The 14,999-nt window shown below is 45.7% G+C and overlaps 1 protein-coding gene across 2 annotated transcripts in view; it reads right to left on the reverse strand.

Moving 5' to 3' along the window:
- ANXA11 (annexin A11) overlaps nucleotides 1-14,999 on the reverse strand; it is a 102,844-nt gene that overhangs the window by 9,484 nt on the left and 78,361 nt on the right. For both annotated transcript variants that reach the window (XM_089682511.1, XM_089682512.1), the window contains one exon: nucleotides 214-309. In XM_089682511.1, the coding sequence (XP_089538637.1) occupies nucleotides 214-309 (96 nt within the window). The remainder of the gene's footprint in view (nucleotides 1-213; nucleotides 310-14,999) is intronic.

Consider the following 14,999-nt stretch of genomic DNA (forward strand, 5'->3'; position numbering starts at 1 on the left):
TATTGTGCTGATATTATACAGAAGGTAACAGTCTGTAATTGGAATAATTGGCACAGTCCTAATGAATAACAGGTGCACACAGGACAATGTAGTTATAAAGAGACACAAATTCCAGACATATGGCCACAAGTTAAGCTTGACTGGCATTCCATAGCTCTGCAGAGTATTCAGGATGTCCAGTGGCAATGTGTAGAACTAGGTCAAGCCACTTACCTACTGCAAGCATGCCTCTCTCCAGATCCCCAGACATTTCCCGGCAGATGCTCTTCTCCAGGTCTCGGTTGTACGTTCTCTGGTATTCATAAAACACTAAAATTTTAAAAAGTTACATTCATTAGTTTTTTACCTATTAAATATTTTCTACTATAGAATAGTGATAATTGATCATCATTGTTCACAACTGGATTGCTGAGGTCTAGTGTTTCCATGAAGAAGCCTAACAATCTAAAAGATCACACTCCTCTTAAAATAATGTGTAAAAAAAAAAAAAAAAAAAAAAAAAAGAAGAATACCCTCATCCATAAATACCCTCATCCATCAACCCCAACAGGGACCAAGTACTCTTTGGTAATTATATTTGCCTTATTGCTGATCTGTCCTGCCTGGATTCCCTCTTTTATAAAAAATACCAGTACTTCTGGGTATAGGGGAATATGTGACATGTCACCTGCCTCCCTACAATGACTTAAGTAGCCAATTCCTAGACCCCAGAACTGTGACATGGAAGCAGGAGACATACAATTTAGTAAACAATTGTTCACAATACACAGCAATTTCAATTGCTGGGGACTGCAGGTGAAGCAGCAGAGATCTAAAATAGCTGCTGTAATGGTACAGACATGAAAGTATCTATAGAACAGACTGGGGTGGCTTTATTTTACTATAAAAATGCCCTTTGCTGTGGTTAAACCCTTAAGAGCCCCAGAGATTAGATCCTACAGCAGCACCAAATGGCCAGCACAAGGGTCTTCTTGTAGCACTAGAACACATTCATTCAGCCATCATAACAGCAATATCGTTGGTTATAGGAAACATTTTATAATAAAAAGTATAGCAGCGTACACGGTTACAGCAGGGGAAGTTCCGGCATCAAGATCTGAAACACTGCAATGTTGTTGGAGTTATTTCTGCTTTAATAGAGGCTGCTCCCATAGTTTGTGCAGCCCATTTTCGGTTGGCAATATAGTGTATGATATACCTCTTGGACCAGCAAAGTATTGGCACACCCCTCCAAATCATTGGATTCAGGTGTTCCAATCACCTCCATGGCCTCAGGTGTATAAAATCAAGCACCTAGGCATGCAGACTGCTTCTACAAACATTTGTGAAAGAATGGGTCGCTCTCAGGAGCTCAGTGAATTCAAGCATGGTACCGTGATAGGTTACCACCTGTGCATCCGTGACATTTCCTTGCTACTAAATATTCCACGGTCAACGGTTAGTGGTATAATAACAAAGTGGAAGCAACTCGGAACAACAGCAACTCAGCCACGAAGTATAGGTCATGTAAAATGGCAGAGTGGGGTCAGCGCATGCTGAAGCACACAGTGCGCAGAAGTCACCAAGTGTCTGCAGAGTCAATAGCTAAAGACCTCCAAACTTCATGTTGCCTTCAGATTAGCACAACAGTGCGTAGAAAGCTTCATGAAATGGGTTTCTATGGCCAAGCAGCTGCATCCAAGTCTTACATCACCAAGTGCAATGCAAAGCGTTGGATGCAGTGGCGTAAAGCATGCCACCACTGGACTTTAGGGCAGTGGAGACGTGTTCTCTGGAGTGACAAATCACGCTTCTCTGTCTGGCAATCAGATGAACGTGTGTGGGTTTGGCAGTTGCCAGGCGAACGGTACTTGCCTGACTGCATTGTGCCACGAGTAAAGTTTGGTGGAGGGGGGATTATGGTGTTGGGTTGTTTTTCAGGGGTTGGGCTTGACCCCTTAGTTCCAGTGAATGGAACTCTTAAGGCATCAGCATACCAAGACATTTTGGACATTTTGAACAATTTCATGCTCCCAACTTTGTGGGAACAGTTTGTGGATGGCCCTTTCCTGTTCCAACATGACTGCACACCAGTGCACAAAGCAAGATCCATAAAAGACATGGATGAGGGAGTTTAGGGTGAAGGTACTTGACTGGCCTGCACAGAGTTCTCACCACAACCCGATAGAACACCTTTGGGATGAATTAGAGTAGAGAGTGTGAGCCAGGCCTTCTCGTCCGACATCAGTGCCTGATCTCACAAATGCTCTTCTGGAAGAATGGTCAAACATTCCCATAGACACACTCCTAAACCTTGTGGACAGCCTTCCCAGAAGAGTTGAAGCTGTTATAGATACAAAGGGTGGGCCAACTCAATATTGAACTCGACGGACTAAGACTAGGATGCCATTGAAGTTCATGTGCGTGTAAAGGCGCCCCAATACTTTTGGCAATATATTGTATCTGCAATGATTATCTGGTGGAGGTTGCCTATAAAAAGACTTCAAATACAAACAGAAACAATCACTTCACTATCTAAATGGGTTTTACCCATGAAAGTGATCATGACAAAAGCCATACAGTATCATCCTACACCTAGGGGGGAGGAGCCTAAACATGGCGGCGTCGGAGAGCACGATGTGAGTGCTCTCCGATAACCCACGAGGAGACCACCACCACGAGAGCACTTCAATGCCCGAAGCCCTACCTGAGTGAGGAGGTCCCCAGGGGGAGAGGGTGCCGGCGTGCTGAGGGGAGAAGACGGCGAGTGTGGAAGCGGAGCTCCGGGAGGTGTTTGCATCGCGGAGACCTGGGATCAGCTGTCGGGTTGCCGGGGAGACGGAGCAGAGCGGCGTGACCACGCTGGTTAGCCGCAAAGCCGCAAAGGAGCACTGGGAAGCAGAGGCGCCGGCCGGTTCCCTGACAAATGCTGGCTCCCTGACAGGAGAACAGAGATGCTGGCTGTAAACCTATAAAATCAGCAGCACAGGAGTGGAAGGCGACAGAGCACATATACCTACAGAAGACCCTGCAGGAATCCCCCAGAGACATTGGCTGAATGCGGTGAGTGGACGGCTGGAGATCTGAGTCGACAAACTAGATGAGGGAACAAGTGAAGGAGGGTGAGTCCATATGTATGATCCCACATGTAATTGTGTAACTGTGTTGAACTGTGGGAAGGACTGTTAACCACCAACAAAGAGAGAAGGGGGATTCCCAGGGGATTGGAAAAGTGAAAACAGAATTGAAAAGGGAAAGAGAAATTACTAAGTGGCTACAGAAGAGACCTGGGAAAAGAAATAAGAAAATGAAGTGTTAAAGTGACAGAGACTGTTTAATATTAATACCCCAATATACTGCCTAAAGCTTCCTGCTGTTTAAAGAACTATACTAAGTGCAGAAGATATGAAGAATAAAAGCGCTAAAGGAAGTGGGCTTAAAGGGTCCCAGACGGGCTCAATTAAAAAATTAACTTCCCAGGGTAATGCGACTCCAGAAAGGGCCTATAGTGGAAATGAAAAGGGGGAAATGGAAACTACCTTGGAGAATAGCCCTAGATTGTCAATAGGCCTGGATAGTAGTAGCCAACAGTGGACAGAAAACTTAGCGAGGAAAGATCTTGAAAAAGATTTGCAAGTGCCGAACAAAAGAGAGATGACTGTAATGTTTAAGGACTTGGAAAAAACTATTAAGCAAGAAATGACAAATATACGTCAGGATCTAGGGCATCTGCTAAAGAGAACGGAAGAAATAGAGGGAAATATCAACAAACATACCCATATCATTTCGGACTTAGAAAAAAGGTCTGCTTTGATGAGGAATATGCAGAAACAACTGCAGTATAAAATAGAAGTACAGGAGAACAGGTCTAGGAGAAGCAACTTGAGGATAAGAGGAATCCCAGATATCCTGAAAGGTGGAGAACTGCAAGAAAAAGTCTGTAAAATGTTAAACTATATTATGGATAGACCTGAAACAGAGGTAATTAAACTGGATGGAGTCTTTAGATCAGGAAAGCCCCAACAAGGTAACGGGAAGGAAAAATCAAGAGATGTGATTGTTCAGCTGCAAAATTATGGAGATAAGCAAGAGATTTGGAGAAGGATTAAAGGAAGAACTTCTATTAAGTATGGAGATATAAATATCCCGATTTTGCAGATCTATCGTACGAGACTTTGTGGAGAAGAAGAGCTTTGAGGCCCCTATTAGAGCAGATGAGATCAAGAAATGTCCATTATAGATGGGGTAACCCAGAGTGTCTGATCGGATGGAAGAACGGTGTTACAGCATACATGAGATTTCCCGAGGACTTAAGAGACTTCTGTGACAGACTGGAATTGCAGAGAATGAGGATTAGTGGGTGGGAAACAGAGACTGAAATAGGCATTGGGGGAAAAGAAGTATGGCAGGAAGTAGGTAGAGGGGAGGTAGTGAGGAGTTAGTTGGGATAGAGGGAGTTGTTTTTTTTTTCCCCCTAACTTTCTCCCCAAAGTGTATCGTTAAGGTTAAAAGATTTAAAGCAAGTGAGGGAATCGGTGGTGGTTGGAGGGTGGGTAAGTCGTACATGGGAGGAGTTCAACCCCAAGGTTTAAATAAAAAATCAAAGGTGGTATCTTCACCACAAATGATTGATAGGCAGGTAGAAGGCCTAAAAAGGGGTGGGGTGGGGGGGGTGGCCTGGGAGGGAGGGGGGAGGGGATGGGACTTGGGTGGGAGGGAGGGAGGGGAGGAGGTATTGGGTCAATACTCTGCAGGACAGAAGGGAGAGGCAATCTGGAAGAGAGATGGAGTTAATTGGGAATGATGGAAGAAATACAGTTTATAACTTATAATGTGAATGGTCTGAGTTGTCCAGGGAAGAGATTTAGGCTGTTTAATGAGTTACACCATAGGGCGACGTCAGTGGTATTTTTACAGGAGACGCATTTTGAGATAGAGGCAAACGTGAAATTGAAATCCAAACACTTCCCAATATGGTACTATGCAGATTCTCCAATTAAAAGAGCAAAAGGGGTTGCAATAGGTCTGGCAAAGAATATGAGATTTGAGCTGGAGGATAGAAGAACCGACCCGGAGGGGAGGTTTTTATTCTTAAAAGGTAGACTTCAGGGGATTGAGTGTACTTTAGCCAATATATACTGCCCTAATAAAAACCCGGAGATGTATATGAAGGGTCTGTTGAAAAAATTAATGGAATTTAAAAAAGGGCGTTTGATAGTAGCTGGAGACCTAAATTTCTGTATGGACCCACAAAAGGATAATACCTCTTCTGTGCAAAGAGAGGGGAGTAGATCTCTGAGAGCTTTGAAAAAAGTGATGCATGAATATCAACTAGTGGACACCTGGAGAATAACGCATATGAAAGACAGAGACTATACCTTCTTCTCTAATGCACATGAGATATACTCGAGATTAGATTACATCTTAATAGACCATCAACTTATAGATCATCTGGTTAAAATTGACATAGAGACAAGGACGTTCTCGGATCATGCTCCGGTCGTAATGAAAATGGGATGGGGAAGAATGTGGACTGGAGGATTAGGGTGGAGATTAAATGAGGCTCTTCTTCTGGATGAGGATGTAGTTCAGAAAATCGAGAAAGAGATTAAGGTATACTTTAAGGAGAACGAAACAGAGGAAGTATCGATAGCTACAGTCTGGGAAAGCCATAAGGTATTCATAAGAGGAATCCTAATTGCGACAGGAGCAAGGAAGAAAAAGGAAAGAAGAGAGAGGGTCTCTCTGGGCTATTAAAAGAAATATTGGACTTGGAGCAGATCCATAAGAAGAAAATAACAAAAGATACGAGACAGAAGTTATTGGATAAAAAAAGACGAGCTAGAGAGGTTGATGGATGAGGAGAAGAGAAGAGTATACAACAGGGTTTTGAATGAGAGATATAGATGGGGAGACAGACCAGGAAGATATCTAATGAGAGCTTTGAATAAAAAGAAAAATAGGAACTATATAGAAAAGATAAAAAGTTCAAAGGGGCAGTTGGTCCATTCAAATAAAGAGATTATTAAAGTGTTTACGGAGTATTACAAAAAGTTATATAATATTAGCCCCCAAGGCCCCCTAAAAGAAGCTCAAGAGGGAATTAATGAAAAAAAGATGACATACTTAAAAAATGCGGGATTACCAAAACTAAGCGAAGCACAGCTGAACTCCCTGGACGCAGAAATTTCCCAGGAAGAAATTAAAACGCAGTTATTTACCTGTTAACTGTATTTCCAGGAATCTTCTAGGACAGCTCACTTGAGAGATAGGGCTCCTCCCAGGAAACACCCGCTCCACCTTTTTTTCCCCTTTATAGGCGTCCTCTCTCCCATTGGCCCCCAGTATAAGAATATGACCGAAGGCCTAGGAGAAAACAAAGAAGAAAACCGGTAATAAAGACATCCCCCATAGGTTCGCAACATACCTGCACATAATTGTGTGATCAAACAGTAATCGGGGGGGAGTTACGCTGTCCTAGAAGATTCCTGGAAATACAGTTAACAGGTAAATAACTGCGTTTTCCCGAGTCATCTTCTAGGACAGCTCACTTGAGAGGAGTAGAATAGAAATACGTACATTAGGGCGGGCACCCTGCTTGTAGGACCTTCCTGCCAAATGCCTGGTCCTTGCTGCCGATCAGATCCAGCCTGTAATGCTTAGTGAAGGTGGCGAAACTGGACCACGTTGCGGCTCTGCAGATCTGTCCGGGGGAGGCCCCCCCTTTTTCCGCCCAGGAGGCCGCAGTGGCCCTCGTGGAGTGGGCTTTTAGGCCGGGCGGTGGTGACAGGCCTGCCGACTTGTAACCTTCCGAAACTGCCTCCCTGATCCATCTGGCGATGGTGCCCTTGGAGGCACCGTCCCCCTTCCTTGGCCCCTGGAATAGGACGAAAAGCCGGGACGAGTGTCTCCATGTCTTTGTGCGTTCGATGTACGTGATCAAACACCGTCTAACGTCTAACCTGCTACAGTCCTCCGCGCTGCCCGGATCGGCCTCCAGGGAAGGTATTACTATTTCCTGAGATCTATGGAAGTGTGACGCGACCTTAGGTAGGAAGGCCGGGTCCGTGCGGAGGATGATTCTATCCAATAAGATGGTGCAGTACGGCTCGATCACTGAAAGGGCATGCAACTCGCTGACCCTGCGGGCAGAAACTAGTGCCGTGAGGAGGATGGTTTTAAGAGTCAAAGATCTGAGCGAACACTCATCCAGCGGTTCGAAAGGCCCCCGCTGAAAGCTCTTCAGGACTGTGCCCAGGTCCCATGTTGGAAGTTTTGGCAAGGACGGGGCACGGCGCCTGGAGATAGCCCTCAGGAATCTGATTACTAATGGGTCTGCCGCCAACCTCAGCTCGAGAAAGTTCGACAGAGCCGCTACCTGTACTTTGAGGGTATTGGCAGCCAGATTCTTATCCGCCCCGGCTTGAAGGAATTCAAGAACTGTATGCAAAATGGGCGTGCCCGGTGCTTCGTTTCTGACCTTCCAGGCGGAAAACTTCTTCCAGACCTTGTCGTACAAGGCGTTCGTCGACCTCTTCCGGCCATCCAAGAGGGTGGCGACCACTCTTGCCGAGAGCCCCTTTTCTGCTAGCCTGTCCCGCTCAGAAGCCACGCCGCTAAGGACAGCCTTTCTGGATGAGGATGCATCACCCTCCCCTGGGTGAGTAAATCGCGTGTGGGTGGTATCATCCAAGGGTCTGCTAAACTGAGCTCCTTCAACCGGGAGAACCAAGATCTCTTGGGCCAGAATGGCGCGATCAGAATAACTTTGGCTTGAGACAACTGGATCTGCTGTATCACCTTCGGCAGTAGTCTGAATGGAGGGAAGGCATAAAGGAGGTCTCCTTCCCACTGCTGGGCTAGCGCATCTATCCCCTCGCTTTTGGGGTCCTTCTGCAGGCAGAAGTACCTTTCCTGCTTTGTGTTCTGGCCGTTGGCAAATAGATCGATAGAGGGGGAGCCCCACCTGGCGCAAATCTGATCGAACGCTGACTGGCTGAGGCACCATTCTGTCTGGATGACCTCTCTTCGGCTCAGCTGATCCGCCAACTGGTTCAGGTCCCCTTTCAGATGTACTGCCGTGATGAACTCCAGGTTTTCCTCCGCCCAGCTCAGGAGGGATCCGGCCAACTCCATCAGCCTTGGGGACCTTGTGCCTCCCTGCCTGTTCAAATACGCCACTGCAGTGGTATTGTCGGAGAGAATCTGGACACCTCTCCCCCTTATCTTTTCCTGAAAGGTCGTAAGTGCCTTGAAAACTGCCAACAGCTCCCTGTAATTTGACGACCTGCTGGAGTCTACTGCACCCCACGTGCCCTGGGCCAGGCCGTCTTCCATATGGGCGCCCCAACCAGTCATGCTTGCATCCGTGGTGATCCGCAGTGGGCTGGCCAGCCTCCAACTTCTTCCTCGTTCCAAGGTGAGGATGCTTCCCCACCACCTTAGCGATTCCTTCACTTCGTGCGTGATGCGGATCCTGGAACTCAGACCTGCTCGGCTGCCGTCCCAGTGGGAAAGGGTGTGATTTTGCAGAACCCTGGAGTGAAGTTGCGCCCATTGCACCCCTGGTATTGCCGCTGTCATCCGCCCGATTATTCTCATCGCGGTCCTGACCGTGCAGGTCGACATCCTCCGGAGGGCCCTTGTGTCCTGCCGCAGGTTGAGGGCTTTTTCTGATGTTAGGTACGATCGGGCCTGTGCGGAGTCCAGGACGTACCCCAAGTACGTAATCCTCTTGGAGGGGGTTAGCTGTGACTTCTCCTTGTTGATAAGCCACCCCAAACTTTCCAGAAAAGATATCGTACGTTCGATGTGCGATCTCAGGCCTCCCTCTGTGTCCGCAAATAAAAGCAGGTCGTCCAAATAGGGGATGATGTTTATCCCTTCCAGTCTCAAAACTCTTAAAGGCTCCGCTAAAATCTTGGTGAATATCCTCGGGGCCGACGACAGGCCGAAGGGGAGTGTGTTGAACTGAAATAGCACCGGACCCTTTTCTCCTTCCAGCGCAAACCTCAGGAATCTCCTGGAATCTTCTCTTATCGGGACATGCAGGTATGCGTCTTGCAGATCTATCGAGGCCATGAACACCCCAGGTGAAAGGAGTTCCTTCACCGTGTATATGGATTCCATACGGAATTTGCTGGGCCTCACGAACTCGTTCACCTTCCGCAGATTCAATATCATCCTGTAAGTACCTGACGGTTTTTTCCTTAGAAAGAAATGGGAGAAGAATCCACTTCCCCTTTCCTCTTCTCTCAACTGGCAGATAACGTTCTGACTGAGCATATCTTGTAGGAGGTCCACCAGCGCATCCGCCATGGCCCTGTCCTTTGGCAGGGGTGTTGCAAAGAAACTCTGAGGGGGGGTCCTTGTGAACTCTATTCTGTACCCCCTGTGGATGGCCTCCAGAATGTAGGTGTTCTGGGTTATCCTTAGCCATTGTGCGTGGAAGCGCCCCAGCCTCGCTCCCACCTGGCCTCTCCAGTCACTTCGGCTGGGTTTTGGGTCTATTCTGGCTGGGGTTGAAAAGGAAACCTCCCCTGCCTCTCGGCTCGTTCCTGCCTCTTCTCGCGCCCCAGCCTGGGCGCTGGGTTTGGAACCTAGCTTCCCTCGACGCGTATCGCCTAGATGGGCGAAACCCCTTCCGTCCAACCTGCCTGCTGGGGACCGGGAAGCTCTTTTTCCTGTCGGCCGACCTTTCCAGGACTGAATTCAGCTCTGGGCCGAAAAGGAGTTTTCCTTCAAACGGCAGGCCACAGAGTTTAGATTTGGAGGCCAGATCCCCCTGCCACGATTTCAGCCAGATAGCCCTCCTTGCCGTGTTTATGAGCGCTGTAGATCTAGCAGAGAGTCTGATGGTCTCTGCTGATGCGTCCGCGATGAAGGCTACCGCTTTCTCCAGCACCGGAAGGGACTTCAGAATCTCTTCCCCCGGGGTGCCTTGTTCCAGATGCGAACGGAGCTGCCCCAACCACACATCCAGGGTTCTGGACACACAGGTCGTTGCCACTGCAGGTTTAAAATTCACTGCGGACGCTTCCCATGCCCTCTTCAGGAAGGCATCCGCTTTCCGATCCATCGGGTCTTTTAGGGACCCACCGTCTTCAAAGGACAGGTCCGTGTCCTTCGAGATCCTCGAGAGAGGGGCGTCTGGCTTTGGGCAAGTCTCCCAAACCGAGGCAGGGAGGAGGGGGATAAAAACAAAAGAGAGTTGCCAAACAAAGGCCCTTACCTTACTGCAGGCCTCCCCCGCTCCTGACAGATCTGCCTCCATGCTGCCGCAGACTCTGCCTCGGTGCGGCGGTTTTTCAGGGGCTGGTGGGCTCCGCCCCCCCCCCCCTGCGATCCCCCCTCGCCGACCCCCCTCTCACGGCCGCCGGTGGAGAAGCGGCCGTGGCACGGGTTCCTTCCACGGCCCGCCGCCCATTTCCAAGATGGCGGCGGCCGTTCCCTGCTCCTGCGCCGGAAGTGACGACACCCGGCGCCCGGAAGTGACGCGATCGCAGCGTCCAGACCCTCCGCAGCCGAGCCTCCTGGCCATGCTGCCGGGATCCAGGAGCAGGTAAGACTTACCTGAAACCCCGCAGGGAAAGGCACCAATGCCTCGGTCGGCGGAGCGGGCTCTACCCCCCTGGAGAGCCCCGCTGGGACCATCTGGGGCCGACGCCCCCACCCTACAACGGGCATCCAGAGTGAAACTGGCTGAAAGGTCCCCCCCCTCACAAGGCCCCTGCCTCGCTTGGAGGAAGGGGGGGCCTCAGCCAGGGACCCTCTGTACTCCGCCAGAGAGCCCAGACAAAAAATAAAAAACGGGCGTAGCTCCTTCCTGGCCGGAGGAAACACTAAAACTGGGGGCCAATGGGAGAGAGGACGCCTATAAAGGGGAAAAAAAGGTGGAGCGGGTGTTTCCTGGGAGGAGCCCTATCTCTCAAGTGAGCTGTCCTAGAAGATGACTCGGGAAAATAGCATTAAAAAACACAGGGGGAGGAAAAAGCCCAGGCCCGGATGGCTATACAGTTAAGTACTATAAGAAATTTAGTGAAGTACTGTTACCCAAGCTGGAGAAATATATGAATGCTCTGGGAGGTGAGATGGAAGTGAGGAGAGAATCCCTACAGGCCCATGTGGTACTTATTCACAAGGAGGGAAAGGATCCATCTCAGTGCTCCAGTTATAGACCTATCTCATTATTGAACACTGACACTAAACTGTATGCAAAGGTGTTAGCAAACAGGTTGAGGGACCTGATGCCTGAATGGATCCATGGAGACCAGGTGGGCTTTGTACCGGGGAGAGAAGGTAGAGATAACGGCTTGAGAACCCTGATGCTTATTCAGAAAAGTAGAAAAGGGAAAGCCCCGGTGGTGCTCTTGTCAATTGATGCAGAGAAGGCATTTGATAGAGTGGACTGGGGCTTTATGATGGACAAATTAAAAGTGCTGGGGATAGGAGATAGAATGCGAGAGTGGATAAGTAAATTATATAGAGAGCCTACTGCAATCATCACGGTAAATGGGGAGAGATCAGAACCCATTGGAATGTCTAATGGTACAAGACAAGGCTGCCCACTGTCCCCTCTGCTATATGTATTATCACTCGAACCTCTGTTGTCAATAATAAGAAATAGTGGATCGGTAAAGGGAATTCAGATAGAATCCATAGAACATAGAGTAGCGGCCTTTGCAGACGACTTATTGTTCTATGTGGGGAATCCCCGAATAACTCTCCCAAATATAATGAAGATTCTGAAGGAGTACGGTGAACTATCAAATTTAAAAATTAATCCAACGAAAACAGAGATCCTGAATATTAATATACCAAAGAATGAAAAAGAAAAACTACAAAAAGAATTCCCCTTTATATGGAAAGAAAAAGAGATAAAATACTTGGGAATAAAACTCACTGCCTCATCTAAGCATTTGTATAGATTAAACTATATCTCTTTGATAAATGAGATCAGGGAAGACTTAAAAAGACTAGAAGGAGGAAATCCATCTTGGATAGGACGTATAAACCTAGTCAAAATGGTAATTATGCCTAAAATACTGTATAGATTTCAAATGGTACCAATTAAAATTCCAGAAGCCTTCTTTAAGATAATGAAAAAAATGTTAACAAGATACATATGGAAGAATAAAAAACCTAGAATAGCATATGAAACATTGAGTAGGACTAAAGAGAGAGGGGGATTGGGTCTACCAGATGTCAAGAGATACTATAAAGCAGTGGCTTTAGCAAGAATATATGACTGGACATTTAATAAGGGGAAAAGTTGGGTAACAATTGAAAATGACCTTAGTGGCATTAGACTGAGTCAGATGATATGGGTTCCCCCACAGTTCAGGGGAATTAAAGAAAGCACAAGTACCTACACTTTAAATGTTTTTAGGGTATGGGACAATTTACACAAAAATATGAAATGGGAATTTAATTCTATATTAATGCCTCTCACAAATACTGAGTACTTTCCCCCGGGAAAGAATAAGATATCAGGGAGATGGTTTAGAAAGGAGGACACCCAACTGAGAGATGTTTTGGTGGAGGGGGAATTGAGACCACTTAAAGATTTAATAGAGAAGAAGGGAGATATTTTTATTAGAATAGACGAGTGGAAATATCATCAGTTGAAATGTTTTATTGGAAATCTACCGAAACCCCTGAGAATAAGACAGGAGTGGAATATGTTTGAAAGGTTGGCTTTAGCAAGAATATATGACTGGACATTTAATCATAAGGGGAAAAGTTGGGTAACAATTGAAAATGACCTTAGTGGCATTAGACTGAGTCAGATGATATGGGTTCCCCCACAGTTCAGGGGAATTAAAGAAAGCACAAGTACCTACACTTTAAATGTTTTTAGGGTATGGGACAATTTACACAAAAATATGAAATGGGAATTTAAGTGTATAGAATACTCACAGAATTAGACACAAACACAAAGTTAATTTTTATCACAAAATGGGAAAGGGATATGGGAGTTGGGTTCGATGAAGATAGACAGAGAAAGATGTTTAGATTGATACACGATAATGTTAGTATGAGAGAGGTTGAGGTTAATTATAAGTGTGTCACACGATGGCACATTACACCGAGTGTAGAGCACAAGATGAATGGGGAAAACTTAAATAGGTGTTGGAGAGGATGCGGAGAGATGGGCACGATGTTTCACATATGGTGGGAATGTCCGAAAATCCAGGTTTTTTGGAAGATAATAGTCAAACTGATTAAAGAAATAACTGAAATTGACATAGGGTTAGACCCAACGACGTGCCTCCTACACAATGTGGAGACATCTGTAAATAAATATAAAGATTCAGGTATTTGGTACTTTTTGAATGCGGCGAAAGGGTTGATACCCAAGTTTTGGCGGAAAGCTGAGGTACCGAAGGAGGAAGACTGGATCAATAGAGTAAACCAGATAGGCAGAATGGAAAGATCATACCATATGCAGGAAGATAGGATGAGACTATATTTTAGGAGATGGGAAAAGTGGGAAAGAGCAGGATTGAAAGAGAAATATAGGAAAATATGAACTAGGATGTTAGCAAAAAAAAAATCAACAAGCCTCAAGAGTTTAGAATGGGCTAGAGTCTGCAGAGGGGGAGGAGGGGGGATGAGGGGTGGGAAGGGGGGGTAGTGGGTCGGGAAAGAAACGAGTTTTTAGTAAGGGAAAGGTAGAAATGTTATAAATGTCTATTTGTATGAGAATTATTTCCCTTTCTGGGTTTTTGTATTAACATGAAAAATTTAATAAATGTTTAAATTAAAAAAAAAAAAAAAGCCATACAGTATCATAACCAACCTTATTGCTTCATTTAACTAGGTGAGTATCTCAAAGTATTCTTGTAGATGGGGTGTGCTCATGCACACTGGACGCTTTGGTCATCTGTCCTTTCCCCCTGGCAGCAGCGTTTAGGCAGAAAAAATGCTTGTCCATGCATGTAACGTGTTTAGACACGCCAAGCTTTTGGGCATTCATTTATCTAATTGGCCAGAATAATAATTTATTCTGGCAATTGAAATGAATTAACGCTCAAGTGCTAAAAGCACCAAGCAATAATGCACATTCAGGTAAGCTGATTATGCTGCTTTTCCTTTGTGTACAGACATTCTGTGATCTGCCTAGAGCAACTTGTGTTAAAGTATCTTTTTTTTTAGTTTTTGATACAGCATTTTAGTTTTGGATTTGCATATCGGTCAAGTTTTCATTGCTGTGTTCCTGCTAGGGAGATTCACCCCCTCGATTTGTTTTAGTCGTCACTGTTACTGGGACTAAAAGTGTTGGAAAATTAAAAACTTTAATTTACCATCACAACCGGAACAGAGGAAAGAAATCTTTCAATTGAAACATTTGTGACAGCTAAGGAATTTCCTCACTTTAGAGATATATCTTCTCTCTTCATATTGTGTCTGTAGGACAGGAAGAGAAATCTTCCCAATGGTACCCAGACAGTGGAAAAAAAAAAAAACTCACAGGGATTTACTTCTTACACCACTTTATCCAAAACTAAAAAAAAGAAGAGATTTAAAAATATTTTAAGAATTCTTAGCAAGTAATAGATCACACATTCATGTTCAGACACCTTAAAGACTACACATATTTTGAATGAAGCTGCCCTGCACTGGTGCACTACTCGATGGCCTCCACAATACCAGAGATTGGATCGTAGAAATACTTCCAACATTTGTAGATTGTATGAATTTCTACAATGTAAACTGTGCTAGCATTCAATAGAAAACTGACATTTTAGCGGCTTGAGTTCCCGGGCCTTTTTATCACGAAATCCCTTTAAGTCCCAAAGCGTTATTTTTTTTATTTTCTGCACACTATACCTTTTAGGTTTTGTAAGCTACCCTAACGTAAAATAATTTTTTTTTTGGGACAGGACTTAATTTGGTGCCAAAAATGGATACATTTTTGTAAATGCATTGGTCTATAATTATTTCCAATGCAACATTTTTGTAATTTGCACACCCCTATATATTTCTAGAATATAATCAACAAAGTTTACTGATTAACA

The sequence above is a fragment of the Staurois parvus genome, unplaced genomic scaffold, assembly GCF_062004578.1.
Source record: "Staurois parvus isolate SC_StPar_1 unplaced genomic scaffold, SC_StPar_1.0 ptg000291l, whole genome shotgun sequence".
NCBI classification, from domain to species: domain Eukaryota; kingdom Metazoa; phylum Chordata; class Amphibia; order Anura; family Ranidae; genus Staurois; species Staurois parvus.